Below are 19798 nucleotides of genomic sequence, written 5' to 3'. Positions count from 1 at the left end.
ATTTCACATCGATGTTCTTTAGAATTGCAGTAGCTTCCAGGCAAGCTCTTGAGAACTCTGGAACTTTTGGCTGAGATCTGTGTTGGCGTTCTCGACCTCCTGTGGGAACTTCTCTGACCTTTGTTTCCCCAGTTCTTCCAACGGTTAAGCCCTTAATTCTTATACTAAGTCCTTCTTACCTGAAATATACTGAATGGCTTCTATTTTCCTAATACAATACAGCTCTCATTGACCCCAGGATTTATTCAACCTTTGCGTAAATTGGCCCCACTGAAATTAAGATGGGTAACAGCTCTGTTTCATTGCAGGTAGGGCCCTTGCTAGGAGAGAGGATACTATGAAAGCTCTTTTTTGCCCTTAATGCCAGAAATGTCTTTGGTTGTGAAGCACAGAGGTAGTCGCTGTGGGCCTATGTGGGCATTCTCAATTGCAGTTTTCAGATTCCTGAGACACTTATCTTCTTTCACCCTCAAGGGAGTATTTAAAGGTAGGAAGGGCAGGAAAAGACTCAAAGAGGCCAAGAAGCACCCATTCAAATGAATAAATATAACCTGATAGTGGACCCCAGATATTGTGGATGACTGGTCTCCAGCTGGTGGCCATCATTGGGTTGCCCCACTAGAATGCCAGCTCCACAGGGGCAGGGAGATTTGTTCTGTTCACTCATGTACCCCAAGCACCTAGGACGGTGTCTGTGGGTGCTCAGTAAATATTTATTGAATGAATGGATAGATGGCCACACAGAACCAGGAAGTGACACACTCCTTGACTAGGAGTCCAAGATGCCTACAAGATTCAACAGTCAGATATTATATGTGTCTTATCTACTAAAATGGTTATGTCTCTGGCTCTAAGACCCTGTACTGCTACCCATTCTAGAACAAAGAAGAATTTTTAAAATATAAAAGCACTGGTCTCTTTATAACATGCATCTCCTTACACCTTTCTGTTCTTGGCTTCATAATTGGAAAGGTTTGTTGTAGATTCAGTAATCCCAGGGGCAAGTTTTAAAAATGGCATTTCTAGTGGTTTTTTCTGCCAATTAAAATTTTAAGAAATTCACTATCTTTATTGTTTTTATGTAATGTGAATTTAATGCAAAAATGTAAATATAAAATTAATGTAAAAAGAAATGGGAATGATGATCTCAGAATTTTAAAAAATTGAATAAATTTGGCATTAGGGAAAAATTCATTACATTAATTTTTTTCCATTTCACCTTAGACCTGGTTTGGCATTTGGGAACCCCAATCTCATTCACCCCTCTCATCAAATATCTAAGTGTGGGCACCTTGTTTTAGGTACTAGAGATCTAAGAGGCAGCAAGATAGGCACATTTCTTGCCTTGGGAAGCTTACATCAGTTTTTTGATGCCACAAATACCGGGAGCTATTGAGAACATAAGACATCTAATCCAGTTCAAGGAGGAAGAGGAAATTTCCAAGTACAACTATCTTTTACACTGAGACCTGAGAGTTAGTATAAGTTATCTGGAGAAGAACCTGGGGAAGAGAATTCATTTCAGATAGGAAAAATTAACACCCAAAGAGGACAAATGACTCCCAGTCCTGCAGTATAGTGGCAGAACAAAGACGAAAATCAAGGTTTGAATTCTTTGGCTCTCTAGCAGCAAACACTGCCACTTGTTCATGGCCTCTTTGGTGAGGACCCTAAATGTAGATTTATTGCCTTCCCTTCCTACCTAGCTCTAAACTGATTAAATGAAGCCTTGACAGCTAGCAGTTAGCATCCCTTACAGAAAACTAACAGCTTGAATCTCACCTTCACTTGAGTTGAGTTCCAATAACTATCACTTCTGCACTTTGTTAATTTTGAGCTCGGTGATTTCCTTAAAAAAAAAAATCAGTTTAACTAACAAAACTCACTGCTGTTCCTTGGGGCTGGGTTGGAGCGAGTTGGGGTGGGAGCCAGAATGGTCAGAAAATAAACCACACGTATTGCTGCTTCTGGAAGCTTTGTTCTTTAATGAGCCATGGAGTGATTTGTTCATCAAGCTGCTTTTGTGTAGCCGCACAGTGCATATTTTGAGTGATACAAACTGCACTTTATACAGATGATGTTTTGCTCTCCCCCTCCAAAAAAAAGACCCAAAAGGAAATTACAAAGTGCCTGCTGATTGCATCAGGAATGTAATCAGTTCTATGGGTGAGATAAATCATCCTTCTTATAGAATTATTCTGTTAAACAGTAAAATGATATTTATATTTCACAGGATATGTCCTTTTACAATACATAGTCTTTTAAAAATTTACACTTGGCATACTTATAAATTACTTTAAATCCATTAAAATAATATAATACTAATCTGTAGTCCACACCTTTCCCCCAGTAAATACAATTAGTTGGTTCAAAAGGTGCAACTCTTATATGACCTAAGAGGGCTGATAAATAGGTATAAAGTATGGATGGACAGCAAGGTGATAGGCCCCTTGGCAGGCTTTTTGAAAACAATTTAAACCAAGAGACCAACAAGACCTAATAGATCCATGTCCACAATCATCATCTTGCTGTTACACTTTAACACCAAATCAAATGTGGAAGTGGTTCCAAAGAAAAGTGGTTAAAAGTATTTTAGAGGCATAGAAAGAAGATTCCCACAAGTACCAAGGAATTTTACTAGGAAGACTAGGAAGACTAGTACTGGGGGACAGTGCTGAGGAGTTGTCACAAAAATATGGGTAGACATACACATTTGTCAACACAGAATGATGCACGCCCCATGTCCACTTCTGCACCAAAGGAAAAAAAAGAGGAGAGAGAGAAGGAAAAGGAAAGGTCGTCTGGACTGTGTTTCTTTTCAAAATTAAAACTCACTTAGCTTTGAACACATCCTGAGAATACTTTCTTCTCTCTAGTTCACCAAAGTGCTCTGTAAGGTACACATTCCTTAGTTACAGTCAAAAAACCATGGCCCCCAGTTACTGAAGTGGGCCTGCACAACCTTGCTGGACTTCCTTTTCAGCACGCTTCTGGGACTCTGTCTTTGACAGTGAAAACAACCCTATTGTGATGGGACACACAAATCTCCACTAACCTCCCAGCAGGGTAAGAACTATAGCTGGTTTCCAAAGCATGAGAAGGTGGGGGCTCTGGGATCCCATCTCCTGATCTCATGCCCCTCTGTGTTTGCAAGGCTCATAGGGAAGGCTGTATCTCCCTTTGTGTTTTCAGAAGCCGAGAGAGACAAAAAAATTAAAATGGTAGGAAGTACAAAGTGCATTATGAACTAAGCATGTCACCTCCCTATGCTGTTAAAGCAGTCTGTTTCACTTTGTGATATACAGTGTGAACCTAAAATTACACTTCTCTGCTTCCATTAAATTTTCCATGATAAGGGACACCTTGGCTTTAATGGGGGGAAGTGAAAATCCAGGCTTTGTTTGGGGCAAGGAATGTGTGATATGAACAGAATGTTCTGCATTTTGGAGTACAGGCACCACACGTGGGGCTGTCCCAGCGCTGCCATGCAGGGATTTCCTTGGAGGCATTTGAGATCAAAGAAAACAAGCAAAGGAGAAGCAACAAGAAACACAAACTTGACACATATTAAGGTTAAATATCTTAATCATAAGTGATTGTAATACAGCATTACTTTGTGGTGACATAACTTTAACCACAGAGAGGACCAGTTAAGCTCAGGTGGAAGGAGATACAGCACTTGGTTCTGACAGTTTTTAAGAGTTATGGCTTCATATCTTTATCAGGCCAACAATGACTGTTATCCTATGAGAACAGCAGCTTTCTTTCCTTCAAAGGGAGGGTCCCACACTTGCTCTCCATTCTTAAAATTGAGTGGATCTCTCCTCCCCACCACCTTCCATTCTGGCAGCTTGTTAAATGACCAGAAATCCACAAATCTAGCAACTGAAAAACAAATACTTTTTATTTAATTTTATCCAAATTCAGGTTTCAGATCCCTGAGAAAAATTAAAGTCTCTTAACATCCATCACCTACTTCCTATAAGGTGACCTACATGACTGCCAAAAACTTAATTTGCAAAAAAGCAAACAACGATTTAGAAGAGAGAACATATGTCAAGATGTATTCTCCGCCATTCCTCTGAGCCAAAGAAAATTATTCAACAAGGGTAATTTCTTTTTTTGTATAGTATTTAACCAATGTTCTGGAGCAAGTGGAGAGTAGTAGTCAACGCCTAGCAGAAGACTACTCTCCCAAGAATACTGAAACAGACTGTGCAGCCTAGCATGGGGCCCTGCAGCACCAGCAATCCCACTTTGACACAACCAAGCTGAGCGGCTGGACTTTCCTCTAGGAGAGTCTCTGAAATTCAGATTTTTAAAGGCTTTACATTTATTACTCCTGAGAACAGCATGAACAAGGTGGCAGATGTTTGCAGGATATAAAATCTAACATTTACTCACTAACCATCATCATTCTGGAGATTTAAAAAGATTCCTTTCCCTAACTCATTTCTGAACCCAAACCAGGGAGAGGTAAGACTCCTGCTACGTTTAGCTGCCACTCAGAATGATGTTCCAAGTCTGACCTCTGGGGCTCGACAATAACCACTGAGGCAGTGGCATGAGGTTCAGTGTTGTGTAACAGGAGAGATTCTGCCTTAACAAAAGTCTTAATATTTCCATAACTTTAAATCAAAGAAGTATGAAAAGGAAGAATAACCAAAATTCAGGTTACAGATGGTAAAGGCTCTTTTTTAGAACAGTGCATGTGGTAGTTAGACAAGATGCATTTAGTAACATTAAAAATAAACATCTTCACATACTTATCTCAATAAAGGGTATCATGTTTCATTTTCCATATATTATAAATAGCAAAAACAGGTTTCTAATCCCACAAATGCTAAGAAGCTTAAAATGCTATTCTAACTCAGGGGTATGGAGACACCCAGTGGTGAAAAAGGTGGTCTGACTTTTCCTCCAAATCAGGGAATGAGTGGCTCTCACCCACCCTGTCCAATAGCTCCTAATCTGTGGGAAAAGATTCCATGGGGAGGAGGGAAGCATAAGGTTAAAAAGAAATATGCCTACTATACATAAATATTTACAGTAAACTTCAGGAACCAGAATATTAACAAAAATAGCTTCAAGTAGTCCTCGATTTTTTTTTCATCTATTTAATACTGATAGTCTGAGGAGAAGATAAAAGTTAGATGCGTCATACTAAAAACTTTTCTCTTTTTATTTTTTGGCAGGTTTCTGTAACACTTATGCAATGTTGTATGTGAATGTTTTGGGAGAAGTGATTAAATGGTCACATTATTTGTTTGAGTTCATGGTGAAAATCCACCAGCAGATAAACAGGTTCATATGTGATCTTCAGTTTAATTTATACCAAGAGAAAGGTCTGGATGGATTAGGATGAAACCCTCATGTTTAGGGATCACCATGTCTCTGGGACATTTAAAAAAATTTAGAGGAACCTGGTCCTAGGACCAGGGAAAAAGAGAAGAGTATGGCTACTGAAACTTCAGCCTATGCAATATATTTGGCAGGAACTAACCAGGAGTTAAACCAGCATTGATTATTATGACATTAAACATCATCAAAAAACAAAATATGTACTCTCTTCTTCATTGAGTAACCAGATGTCTGAGACATGCTCTGATGGCTTAAGGGAAACAACTGCTTTTTTACTTTCCCCAGAATATAATACGGAGTGTTTTTCAAAAATCTTAAAATAGAGGGCTTAGGCTTTTTGTTTATAAATCCTCGGAAAAAATTATATTCTACCTCAGTTCCTAACTATCCCCAAATAAACCCAAAGGCTTTTGCTTTCATGGTTAAGAAAGATTTACATGTTTTCTTCAAATGCCAGAAATCAGTGGGTCCTGCAGGCCCACAATGTCCCCCCTAGTTCAACATCCACCTCTAAGAAGGGAAAAGAGGATGGAGGAGAGGCGACTACAAAGACCTCCACAACTGACCCAGATCCCCAGGTCCTAGGTGGCTTTGTTTAGTGAAATCTCTAGTCAAATACAGCAGCCAAGGCACAGCTGGTGCCATCCCAAGCAGGCTTCAAAGAGGCCTGTCCACTTCTGCAGGAGGCCCAGGAATTCAGCACACATGGTCTTGGTTGTATGCTTGGGTAAGAGGCAGGACCACAATTAGGATGGACTACTGCGATGAGGTGATGAGAAGACGCCCCAAAGACGAGATGTGTTTACCACTCTGTAGCCATGCAGGGACACACACCTGCTAGTTCAGACCATAAACTCATTATTTCCAAAGAGAGCTAGCTGTTGGGTGGAACTGCAGTCTGGGTCCACAGTTCTCCTGTGGCCAGACACGACTGTCCCCTCTGAGGTCTCTTTGGTTTTCTGAGGTGAGTTTTTCACATTCTTTAATTTTTGTTTGCCCTTTTCAGGGTTGAAGGTTCCTCTGCTGATGAATTGAGGCCTGTCTTCCAGGGATTTGGTCTGGCCCAACAGCCCTTCCATTCCTGGGGCCTCACCAGCTGAGGCAGCTCGGTAGAATGGAGATTTGGAATAAATTTGAAATCGTTTTCTGGTCCCATGGGAGGATGCAGTGTTAGACGAACATAAAGAAGAGACTGAAGAGTCCACTGAATCCAAAGAGTCCTGCTGCTTTTTTAGCTGTTTTCGCAACTTGCCTGAAGGTTCAGACTTGCCAGCTGCCTTCAGAGAACTAAGGGCTAAGCTTCTCTCTAATGCAAAAAAGAGACCAAAGCTGTAAATGACAGTTCTCTCTAAAGGAAATCATCATATAAGAATTGGTCTCACTGTTCACACATGAAACTGGGTGGGCTAAGACCTGGAGGGTCCAGGCTGACCTTTGTGCACAGTCACGACTCGAGAAGAGTTCATCATCTATTTTTACATATATTATTTCAGGATCAAGCCCAAGGAAGTCTAGAGATTGACTACGCCATTCGGAAAGGCCTATAACTGTCACTATCATTTAAAAAACTGCCAATATATATAGTTAGTTCTATGTCTCCCTGAGACATGTCAGGTAGTTAAATACCCCCCGCTTTGGTACAGTCCCATCTCACAGCAGGGCACAACTCCTGTTACCCCACCCTTAGAAAATGGACCATAGGTCAGTAAGACAACGTGTGTTGTGATTATTCGCTTTTTCTCTGTGGTAAATATAAGAGAAAACATTAAATTATACCAAAAAACTACACTACATTGAAGGCTTAGTCTGATGAACAATTTATATGGAACCTTCACAAAGATCAGTATATTTCAACTCCTTAGGACTTTGTCACCTTTTCGTGTAAGGTCAAGGCATTCTTGAAACGGACTTTGTCTTAGCTTGGGAGTCCTTATTCCTCTTTTGCAAAACAAATCTGGAGTCTTTGGTCAAACATTTTCATTTACCTGATTTTTCAGAAATGGCACCTTCAGACTCAATATTCAAATTTTCTGAGCTATCGGCAGTTCCAATAGAGGCCTCAGACTCAAGGGTTTCATCATCAGAGGCACGTGGTTCCAGTACAAGCATTTCAAATGTTAGCTCCTCTCTGTAAGATACAACCAAGAAATCCATTAGCATTTGATAAGAAGTGGAAGGAAGACTACAAGAAAACAGACCTCCCATGAAAGTCAGAAATTTAAGAAGCAAAAACAGTCATATTTCTTACTCTTCTCACCAGGGTGGTGATAAGGACCTGTAAGCCACAGCAATGGTGAAGGTTAAAGACAGCAAAGCCTAGGACCCACAACAGGGCTAAGGGTGAGGTGGGTAAAGATGCTGCAGCCGTAGGATCTTTTGGTAAAATGAACTCTGGGCTGATAATCAGGAGATCAGGGTTCTAAACTCTAAACTCATTCATAATGCATCAGGAAATTACTTTCCTCTCTCTGGACCTCAGCTTCTTAAGCCACAAAACAAAGAGATTAAACTAGATAATCTCTAAGATTCCCTCCAGCTCTTAACTATTTTCCATGAAACTTTACCAACTGGCTACAGACTATACATTCTACCTTGATCACAGAGAGACCTCTAGATGAAGTAAAACATTGCTTGATCTTTTCTGTCCTTTGAAGCTTATGCCATCTCCACGGATAGTATTCTCTACTCCTCTTATCAATCACCCAACTACCTCTCAGTCATGCCTCCTCCCACATTCCCTGAAGTCTTTGGTCCTTGCTCCTAATCTTGCTTTCTCACTATTGCCGGACATCACCCCAATCTATTTAAATCAGTATCTTTGTAAAATCTGACGTCAGTACCCTAACACCAAACTTCCTTTATGTCTGCAACTTCTAATAACCTTTCTTCCACCTTATCCAGGCAACTTCCTCCAATGGGCAGATCCTAGAGTTTGTCATCACCTGAAAATATACTAGCTGTGAACCCAAAACTCCACTCTGTCCACAACCTCCTTATCCTTCCAATTCTTACTCCCTTTTTCATCAAGTCTCCTCCCTTTCAGAGCCATCTTAGCTTCACTTCCACTCTACCTAACTTGAACTAGTCATCCTTCAATACCTCCAATACTTAGCCTGAGATTCATGGACAATCTTTTCAAGGATAGTCTCACCAGCAACTCATTGCTGCAATTACAATTGTCATAAGCCATGTGCATTCACACCTCTGAGACTATACACATACTTCTTCCTTTCTTTGGAAAGACTTTCCCCCTCCTAGCAAATTCTTGTTCATCCTTCAATACCTGCAATACCATCTTCATCAAAGCTGAGTCAGGGCCTCTTTTCAGATCATTCTTATATCAAATAGCTAGGCCCTGGTCAATGTACACCACTTTTGCCTTACCATGTTTTGCACAGCTGAGCCCCAGATGCTTTTTTAGCTTGCCTAAGTTCTAGAATCAATCCTGACAGGCAAAAAGTACTTTAAGATTCATATTCCCTCATGCATCAAGCTCTCAGACCTGGGATCCTGGAACTCAGGAACAAAAATCCCCTTAAAATTTAAGAGTCATCATTGTCAACTAGAACTAGTGAAAAGTACCTTTAAGGAGAACCCATGGGATATTCACAGTATCCCAAGATGTAGTTGTAACCCACCCCTGCTCCAGTGATGGTGGACATCACAGAGCTGCTTATTTGTTTCTCTCCTAAATTGCAACCAATTTCCCTACCCAGTATCCTAACATCCTCTAGAGTTGTCTTACCCTGACCATCTAGTTGCTGGCCCCACGGCTATACTGATCATCAGACAATAACTTTCCTTCATGGAGTTTTGAATAATGCCTCTTCTTAAAAGGGACTTTGTCTTAGCCTGGGAATCCTTATTACCCCCCTGCCTTTTTTTTTTTTTTTTTTTTTTGCTGAGGAAGATTCACCTTGAGCTAACATCTGTTGTTAATCTTCCTCTTTTCACTTGAGGACAATTTGCCCTGAGCTAACATCTGTGCCAATCTTCCTCTATTTTGTATGTGGGTCGGTGCCACAGCACAGCCACCAACGAGTGGTGTAGGTCCGTGCCCGGGAACTGAACCCAGGCTGCTGAAGGGGAGTGTGCCAAACTTAACCACTAGACCATGGTGACAGCCCTGCTTATTCCCATTTTTAAGACACATGTGTTCATTGAGGCTGGTCTCTGAGCTGTTAGGCATCTTGACTAAGACTGACACACCCGTCCCAGTCAGCCTCCCCAGAACCGTCACTGTAGCAGCTTTAAGTCTTCCTGCTCGTGGAGCTTCCTTCCCTGAGATGACAACTTTCACACTGTTACCTGAGTATAGGCAATGTGTCTTCTGTCATCTTTACATCCCCTGTATCATCGGATAGTGCTTGACATATAGGAGATATTTAATAAATAAGGAAAAATAAAGAAAGGCTAGAAGGGAGGAAGTGAAAGCAGATAATAACCAAGTGCTCCCTTTCCTCCCGGAAACTCACTTCTCTTTCTGTAGGTTCTCAATCTGCTCAGTCAGTACTCTCTCTTCCTGCTGCATAGCCGCTTGCTGCTGCTCTGTGATGTCAGTCTCCAAGACTGCCTCACTAGTCAAGGTCTCTTCTGGGACATCAGACATGGAGGGCAATCGGACTACAACAGGAGAGGATGGACTTGGATAGTTTCCTCGATGAAGACGCCCCTTTCCCTGCAAAGAAAAATACACATTAGACAGTAAATTGAGTGACTGTATTGGTTTTACATGGCCCATTTAGAATAACAAGTGTACTTCCATCACAACAGGTGAATGGTAGGAATAAATGGAAACATTCTGTGAGGCCTAAGATATTTATTGACATACCATCCATCAAACACATTTAGGTTGAGTATATCTTGTAAGAGCACTGGAAAATGGATACTTTGGTGGGTAGGAGCGTAAGAACACATTTTGTACTGAGATGAGATTCTTCTTTTAATCAAAGCTGCATCCATGCCAAACTAAATATCTGTACATGGCTATTTTAATTTAAATTAATTGAAATTAAACAGAAGTAAAAATTTAGTTCTGCATTCACACTAGCTATACTTCTGGTGCTCAATAACCACAGGTGGTTAGCGGCTACCATATTGAACAGTACAGATATAGAACATTTCCATCACTGCAGAAAGTTCTGATGGACAACACTGCTCTATAACTTTAACCTTGGAATGCACAATCTCTCTAGGAAAACTATAGAAACATGTCCTGAAACTCAGTTTTACTAAAAATAAAAATGTCATTTATATACTGCATGGTGCTAGTGAGAGAGATTCTCTGAGAATAACTCAAGAAGCTTCTTTCTTGAGATCAGATGGGGAGAAAAATCTCATTGCTTTTAAATTGGTTACCTTATATATGACTCTAGCTTGTGATAATGGCAGACTAGGGATTTCAGATAAAACTTCCTGCTGAGAACAACTGGACCAAACATAAATCACCCAACATATTCTTGAAGGCACTGGAGAGCTAACAAGGTAGACTAAGGAGAGGCTAGCCTAAGCATTTAGGGCTAATCTAAATTTAAGAAGAGGTGGCTGAGAGTCTGAGCAAAGCTTTTGACAGACTATAGCAGGGGCCAGCAAACTATGGCCAGTGAGCCAAATCTGGCTTTGTGCCTGATTTTGTAAATAAAGTTTTACTGAAATAACATTCATGCTCATTAATTCACACATTGTTTATGGCTCTTCTGGAGAACAATGGCACCATTAATTGTTGCAATAGAGACTGTATGGTCCACAAAGCTTAAAAGATTTACTCTCTGGTCCATTACAGAACAAGTTTGCCAATCCCTGGGGCAGAGAATAAAAGTTGGAGCCCAGACCCACACAAGGGTGTGGGCTACTGCCTGGCAAAATCTCCATGCCTGATGTTGGGGTCCCCAAGGTTTGCATCTTAGATATAACGGTAAACTGAAATTATAATAGTCCTTGTAGACACTGCAGCCTATCTTTAAGTCATTTGAATGGCCCAGAAAATTATAATCCCTAAAAGTGGATTAAAGTAATCCCAGATTGCTAGTGTCCTAGGACCTGGCAGAAAAAAATGAAAACAGTCTTTGGAGGAAAGTAATATCATCTCAGGCCTCAAATTATTTTTACAAATAATTTTTCAAATACTATGTATGACACACAATCAAAGCTAACCAGGCACAAAAGGAGACCAAACAATGTAAATGAAAATCAGTAAAAACAACAGAAAACAGAAACCCTAAATGCCTCCAGATATTGTGGCTATCAGACTTAAATTAATCATGCTGAAGGAGACAGAAAGACATAGTTGAATTAGTGGACCAAAGTTACATCAGAAGAAAATATAAAAAATCAAGAAGAAAAAACAAAACAAAATAAAAACTTTTTTGGAAAAAATTCAGAAAAGAACGTGGAAGACAAAGACATAACAAAAAGATCTACCATGTGTAAAAGAATACCAGGAGAGGAGAGAGACCCTGTAGAAGATATATTGAAGAGATAATGGTAGAGTATTTTTCAAAACCAATTAAAGATATTAACCTAATGACTAAAGAAAGCCTTCAACCTCTAAGAAAAACAAATAAAAAGAAGTTCATACCTAGACACACTGCTAAAAATTAAAGGCAAGAGAAAATCTTAAAAGCAGTCAGAAAAAAAATGTACCTGCAACAAAGAAGCAACTACTAGATTCAAAGTTTACTTTTCAACAGAAACAATGAAAGGCAGGAAACAACAGATGGTATTTTCAAAGTGATGAAAGGAAAAAGTAACTGCCAACCTAGAATTCTATACATAGCAAAAACTACCTTCAAGAATGAAGTTGAAATAAACACATTTTCAGACAGACCAAGACAGAGAAATCTGTCACCAGTAGACCTACTCTAAAGAAATACTAAAGGGCAGATAGAAAATGACCCAAGAAGAAAAGTCAGGGAGGAAGAAGTGAATGCCAATGAAAATGGTAAATACGTGATTAAGTCTAAATGAATATTGACTGTGTAAAACATAAGAACAACATGTTGGATTGAAAATATACAGGTGGTTAAAAACACAACAACAATAGCAACTATATCATATAACAACTAAAGCATATTAAAATCCTTGCATTATCTGGTGAAAAGATAAAAGTACTAATTAACAGTTTGATAGGTCTTAGATTTATGTTGTAATCTGTAAGTTAACTACTAAAAGAAAAAGAGTGTAAAACTTGTAAACTAACAAAAGAAAAAATGGAGTAATAAAAAGTAGTCAAAAGAAAAAGGCAAAAAGAACAAAAAAAAGGGCAAGAAACAAAAGAAAAGGAACATATTTCAGGTAGGAAAAATAAAAAGCACATAATAAAACAGATTTAAATTAAAAAAACAGAACTACACAGCGATTACATTAAATGTAAATAGATTAAGACATACCATGTCTAACCAAAAGAAAACTGGTATAGCTATATTAATTCTAGACAAAGTAAACTTTAAGGTAAAAAGTGTGACCTTTGATAAACAGAGATATTAGACAATGATAAAAGTTCAAATTATGAAGAAGATATAACATTTCCAAATTTGTAAGTATCTAAGAAATGGCTTCCGAAGACTTAAAGTAAAATATTGACAGAAATACTCAAAGAAATACACAAAGCTATAATCAGCAAACAAGTGTGTACACACAAATTAGTAAAGCTATCAAACTGAACTTAATAAACAAGTGATATAATAGACATATATAGATTTCAGTATTTAACAACTACAGAACACTCGTTCTTGTAAAGCACATACAGCAAGACAATAAATTTTAAAGGGCTGAAATAATTTATCTGACTGGTAAAGTAATTTAAAGTAAGTTTTCTGATAGGGCAGTAACAAAGAGAAAACTAAAAATCCCTGTATATTCAGCAATTAAGAAATAGATTCTAAAACACCCATGGGCAAAGGAAAAATCACAACAGAAATTAGAAAATACTTTGAATTAAACAACAATATCAAAATCTGTGGGATACAGTTTAACTCTGCCTACCTTAAAGTAATAGCCTTATATGTACATATTAGGGGAAAAAACAGGTTAAAAATTAAAGAGTTATCTCTATTTCAACTATTTCAGGAAGGTAAAGAACAACAAAACAAACCCAAGGAGAGAAAAAGAAATAAAGACAAGAGTAAATAAACTTTAAAAATAGAGGACCGAGGCTGGCCTGGTGGTGTAGTGGTTGGGTTCGTGCGCTCCACTTCAGCAGCTCAGCATTTGTGGGTGCGGATCCCAGGCAGGGACCTGGCAACACTCATTGGGCCACGCTATGGTGGCATCCCACATAAAATAGAGGAAGATTAGCACAGATGTTAGCTCAGCAACAGTCTTCCTCAAGCATAAAGAGGAAGAGTGGCAACAGATGTTAGCTCAGGGCCATTCTCCCTCACACACACACACAAAAAAGAGGACCAAAGACAAAATGTAGCTCTTTGAAAAGACTAATAAAAGATTTAAAACCCTGGCAAATTGATGAAGATAAAAAGAGAATTCACAAATAACCAAAGGCAGGAATGAAAAACAGAACATCACCACAAATCTTATAAACATGAAAAGGAGAAGAGGCCACTATGAACAACTTTATGTCAATAAATCTGAATTTTTATGCAAAGTGGAGAAATTTCTACAAAAATCCAAGTAATTAATAGTGTCAAAGAAGAAACAAAAAATGTGAATAATCTCATAAATTGACTCTATAAATGAAACCTTTTGAGAGAGAAAACCCTAGGCCTAGATGACTTCATTAGCAAACAAGCAGAAGAAATAACACACAAATTCTTCCACAGAATTTTGAAAAAGGCCTATTCCCCAACTCATTTTCAGAGGCTAGCATAACCTTGGTATCAAAACATAACAAGGATATTAAAAGGACTATTATTGGACAATTTTACTCATAACATAGGTACAAAAATTCTAAACAATATATTATAAACTGAATCACGAAATATATAAGAAGGATATTACCTCATGACTAAGTTGGATTGATTGCAGTAGTATAATGATGGTTTAACTTTCTAAATTCCTTTGGTGTAATATGTCATATCAATAAAATTAAAAAGTCTCATGAATACCTCAATACATGCAGGAAAGGCATTTCATAAAATTCAGTATTAAATCACAATAACAATTCTTAGAAAACCAGAAATAGAAGGGAACAAACTTAATCTCATAAAGCATCTACAAAAATTTCACAACAAACATCATACTTAGTGATAAAAGTTGAAAGCTTCCCCTTGGAGGTTGGGAACATGCCAAGAATGATCCCTATCCCCTCTTCCTTTCAACACTAAACATAAGAAAAAGAAATAAAAGGCATAAGGACTATAAAAGAACAAATTAAACTATTGTTATTCATGAACAATATGACTATAGAAGTAGGAAATCCAAAAGAATCCACAGAAAAATTATTAGAGTGAGTTCAGCAAGGTTGCTAGACATAAGGTGAAAAATATCAAAATCAACTGTACTTTTACTTAACAAGCAACAAATAGAATACAAAAATCTTTAAATAACATTCATAATTGTATTAAAAATATTCAAATTCTAGTAATAATCTAAACTAAAGATGTGCAAGATCGCTACACACAAAACTTATAAAACACTTTTTTGAGAGGAATTAATGATCTAAGTGAACAGAGAGATACATATCATGTTTACAGATGGGAACAATTAAAATTGTAAAAATGTCAATTCTCCCTAAAGTGCATTATCTATAAATTCAAAGCAGTCTCAATAAAAATCACAAGAGAATTTTTGTGAGGCTGATTCTATAATTTCTACGGCAGTGTGAAGAGCCAAGAAGAATCAAAATACTGTTGAAGAAGAAGATAGGATGACTTTTCTAGCAGATATTTTCGGGAAGCTATAGTAATTAAAATAGTGGTGTTGGTACAAAGATAGTCAAAGTAGAGGGCCTAGAAACAGATCCATGCATACTCCTGATTTATAACAAAAGGGGAACTTCAGGGCAGTATGGAAAGGATGCTTTTTAATAAATGGTGCTGGGAAAACTGAATGATCCATGTGTAAATATAAAAACCACTCCCTACATTATACCACATACAAAAATTGTCTCTAGGTTAATATAAAGGCAAAACAATAAAACTTTTATAAGATAATAAAGCTTATCTTCATAACCTCAGGTGGTAAAAAAGTTCTTCAACATGACCCAAAAAGTGCTAGCTTAAAGGAAAAGACTGATAAATTAGACTACATTAAAATTAAGAACCTCTGTTCATCAAAAGACAGCTTTAGGGGTGGAAGAAGACATTTTCAACAGAAGTAACCAATAAACGGCTTGCATCCAGAATTCATAAAGAAATACTACAGATCAGAAAAAGACAGACAACTCCATTAGAAAAATGGGCAAGAGCTTTGAAAGCGTTCTTCACAAAAGAGGATATCCAAATGACCAAGACACTATGAAAAGGTGCTTAAATACATTACTGTCACAGCACAAAAATATAAATTAAAACCACAATGACACTCTCATTAGAACAGCTAAAATTAAGGAGTCTGGCAATATAATTGCTGGGGAGGAGGTGCAGCAATTGGGAACTCATTCACTGCTGGAATAGTACAACAATTTTGTGGAAAAATTTGGCATTATGTACTAAAGTTGAAGATACATGTATGCTGTGACCCAGTAATTCCAGTCCTATATGCCACTAATAAAAATAAATGCATGTGTCCACCAAAAATACTGTATCAGTATGTTCACAGCAGCATTATTCATAGTTTTCCAAACACAAGCCAAATGTCATCAATACTAGAATGGATAAACTGTGGGAGACACATACACTGGAATACAATACAGTAACAAAAATGAGCTACAACTAAACACAACAATATGGGTAAGTCTTACATAAGGTTGAGTGAAATAAGTCAGATATAAAATAATACATGTTACATGATTCCATTTACATAGGGTTTAATAACAGGCAAAACAAAACTATAGTGCTCAGGGATACATACTTTAGTGGGAAAACAACAAAGAAAACAGGGTAAGTGATTAACATAAAACTCAGGTTACTGCTTACCTTTGTGGGGAGAGAAAGGATTGTGATGGGAAAGAGAAAGAGGAGAGTTTCTGGAGTGTTGGCAATGTTCTCTTTCTTGACCTGAGGGTGGTATGAGGATGTTTACTTTATAATTCATTAAGATGTATATGTATGTTTCTGTGCTCTTCCATATGTGTTGTATTTCACAATAAAAAAGATATTTTAAGAGCTCCTTTTCAAAGTTAGCTATTTATGCAATAGACTAATATCTTCTGAATAGCATGGGACAATAAACTGACAGATTTCTGAGTTGATCTTGGGAAAAAAGAAGGAAGATATGCTGTCTCAGAAATAGAAACTGCTGATCTAGCCCAGGTGGTGAGGGGAAAGTAGAGGACAGTTCTAAGGGCATTCAGGCTCTTTTAAACTCGTGCTTTCTAAAACACGCAACAGTATGAAAATCAGGAGGATTACAAGATTGCTATTCACCTTTAGTTCTGAGATCAAAAAGTAAAAAATATATTAAGAAAAATATTCTAAGAAAAAGGCCCTCAAAACAGAAGATCAGTCAGCAAATTTAACAAAGGATGACTCAGAGAAGATGGCGCTGTGGAATGGAGGCAGAGAACAGGGTTTGGAGTTACTATCAACATAGTGTTAAAGTCCATATTGACCAGTGAGAATTACACTATAAATTCCAGGACATCTTCCCATTCCATTTAATTTTGATTATTTCAATGAAGCCAAATAAATACGTAGAAAAATGTGATATAAAAGCCTCAGGGAGCTGGAAAAATCGAGCTTATCCCTAGTATAGACTCTGTAGTATTCAGTAAGAGTTGTCTTTGTTTAGCGTTCATACTAAACTGCCTGAGTACTGTATCATGGGTTAGCTAAGAATCACTTAAAATAGCTGAAGAAAATCAAATAAGCTCTACAGGTCTGTCTCTTTGAAGACAGCATCAAACCAAGATGAAGGAAAAGCTGAAACCTCTACAGCCCAGAGTTCTCTTACAAGGTCAAAGAAAGAAATTCTTAAAGTTGATTACATAGAGGTTTTAGAAGCATGGGAAAATGCTATTGTCTTTCTCCTATTTTATTATAGGGGCTTCTTCTTATTAATTAGAGAAAATTAGACTTTGTGACAAGAGTTATAAATATTTTCTTATGGTGTATCATCTTTGTTTTGCCTTGCTTATGGTCATTCTTATCATGTAGCAATACTTGATACCAGTGCTGATGAACCTATCCACTTTTCTTTTAATGGCTTTATATAATAGAAAAGCCTACTCTACTCCAAGAGAAGTATATGGCAGTATACTTTTCTATCATAATAGGAATTTTGTTGGTTTTGATTGATCACACACTTTATGAACAATTTGTACCCAATTCTTAATTTAAGTATTGTAAAACCTGTAAAGCCATATTGTCATCCTTTCTGAATAGTTATTCCAGTGACTTTCCAGCTTAATCTTTAGAGACAAATTATTCCTAAAATCAGGATATCAACTGCAATTATCTTCAAGTGTTTTAAGTGTTAGGTCTAAAATCCTACTAATCCATGATTTGATATCACGCACAATATTCAAATTTCCAATCCCTCACAGGATATTAACAAAGTTACTAGGAAAAGCTGGACTACTGCTACTAAAGACGTCACAGATAAAACACCATTCTGACACAGAGCCAAGACCAGGGAGCAATTTAACACATTATCAAGCTTACAGAGAGTTAACAATTTTCAGTATGTACAGAAAAATAAACTAGCACTTGATTTCACCCTTTCAAAATGGGAAGAAATAGGATTCCTTTCTTCCTAAAAAACATGTTCTTAACTGAACTCATAGAAACAGAGAGTAGACTGGTGGTTGCCAGGGGCTGGGGAAAATGGGTGATAGTGTTCAAACGGTAAAAATTTCCAGTTATAAGGTAAATAAAGTCTAGGGATATAATGTATAGCATGCAAAAGTAGATAACAATATTGTATTGTATACTTGAAAGTTGCTAAGAGAGTAGATCTTAAATGTTCTCACCACCAAAAAAAGAAGATACCTATGTGAGGTGACGGATGTGTTAACTAACCTTTTTGTGGTAATCATTTCACCACTTGATGATATATACATATATCAAATCATCACACTGTACACCTTAAACTTACACAATTTAATATCTAAATAAAACAGAGGAAAAAGAAAAAAAGTTTTTAGAGCTCTAAAAAGGTCACATTTACAACACAGTGACTAAAAAAAGTTCTTCTAGATTATTCAAGGATTGTAATACAGGGACCACTGACTTGATAAATGATATTAATTTAATCACACAGCTTTCGTTTCTCTGTTTTTGAAGTGTTTTTAGTTTCTTGGTTAGCCACTTTAGTCTGTTTTCCTTTTGCTCCCTTTCCCTTGCTTTTTTCCCCCCTAAAGATTTATCCTTTTCTGTCACCTTTTATGGCTTGGTTTTAACTTTTGTAGGAAAAGGTCTAGCTGACAGCTTTGTTGATTTCTTCTTGGGTTCTGCCATAGCTGCCCTCTCAGCTGAACTGAACCTCTTGGGCACTGTGGCAGTGTGAAGGTGAAGAGGTGGGATGCTGGAGCGCCTACAGGATGCAGGGCAGTGAGCGGCTCTGCAAAGCTAGTGTCTGAGCCATACTTGGGTACTTTAATTTTGTATTTTTCACAGCCTTTGATTCATTGGATCAACATTTTAATTTTTCTTGTCTTTTCCCTACATGGCTATTCGTTTTTCCTTCACCATTTACTGCATAATATACCTTTGAAATGCTACTCACTTTGTTCTATAAGCCTTTTTCTTTTTTTAAGGATTTTCCTAGTTTTTCTTCTTCTTTATTTTCTTCTTATTAATTTTAGTATCAACTTATCAAGGTCTCCCCCCAAATATTATTTTGCTTTTTTTAATTGAGATTGTATTTTTAGGTAAAGGCTTACAAAACTGTTTCCAAAACTCTTTTCCAATTCCAAGTCTATGAGAATTTGTCTTTTGCCAATGTTCTAGCTCAAGACCCCTGAAAACCTGATAAAGGTAGCACATAAATGATGTTACTAGACAACATTGTCTCTGGCAAAAATTACCCAGATTGGTAAAAACTGCATCTGGAGAAAAAGGAATGATAAATTATAAATATCTGGTAGGAAGCCATATATTTGGACTTCCCTGAGTGTGGAGGAGTCTGTTCCAATTAGACATACGCCTTGCAGGCTCCCCAGAAACTACGTCTGGGGAATTTTATGAACAATACTGACTCCTGTGGAGGCATGAAACTTCTAAGGCAGAAGGGATCTGTACTCACTGGTTGTGGATCTCTTTTTCCTTGCAATTGAGCTGTGACTTGGGAGGCTAAAGATAACTAACTCCCTGATGGCTATGTGGCAGCATGGGCTGCTACAAGGAGTCTGGCAGAAGAGTAAGAACTTATCCTACTTGCTGGC

The 19798-nt window shown here is 37.7% G+C and overlaps 1 protein-coding gene across 36 annotated transcripts in view; it reads right to left on the bottom strand.

Annotated features, from left to right (window-relative positions):
• Positions 1–1962: 1962 nt before the first annotated feature.
• The window catches only part of MYO9A (myosin IXA), a 290205-nt gene continuing 272369 nt past the window's right edge, over positions 1963–19798 (bottom strand). For all 36 annotated transcript variants that reach the window (XR_011527256.1, XR_011527254.1, XM_070576153.1 and 33 more), the window contains 3 exons: positions 9837–10039; positions 7347–7489; positions 1963–6667 (listed from right to left, as the gene is read on the bottom strand). Coding sequence is in view for 34 of the 36 variants with exons in the window: in XM_070576153.1 (XP_070432254.1) it covers positions 6204–6667; positions 7347–7489; positions 9837–10039 (810 nt within the window). In the remaining 2 variants the exon portion in view is untranslated. The remainder of the gene's footprint in view (positions 6668–7346; positions 7490–9836; positions 10040–19798) is intronic.

The sequence above is a fragment of the Equus przewalskii genome, chromosome 1 (assembly GCF_037783145.1).
Source record: "Equus przewalskii isolate Varuska chromosome 1, EquPr2, whole genome shotgun sequence".
Classification (NCBI taxonomy): Eukaryota; Metazoa; Chordata; class Mammalia; order Perissodactyla; family Equidae; genus Equus; species Equus przewalskii.
This window is presented reverse-complemented; position numbering and strand designations above follow the sequence as displayed.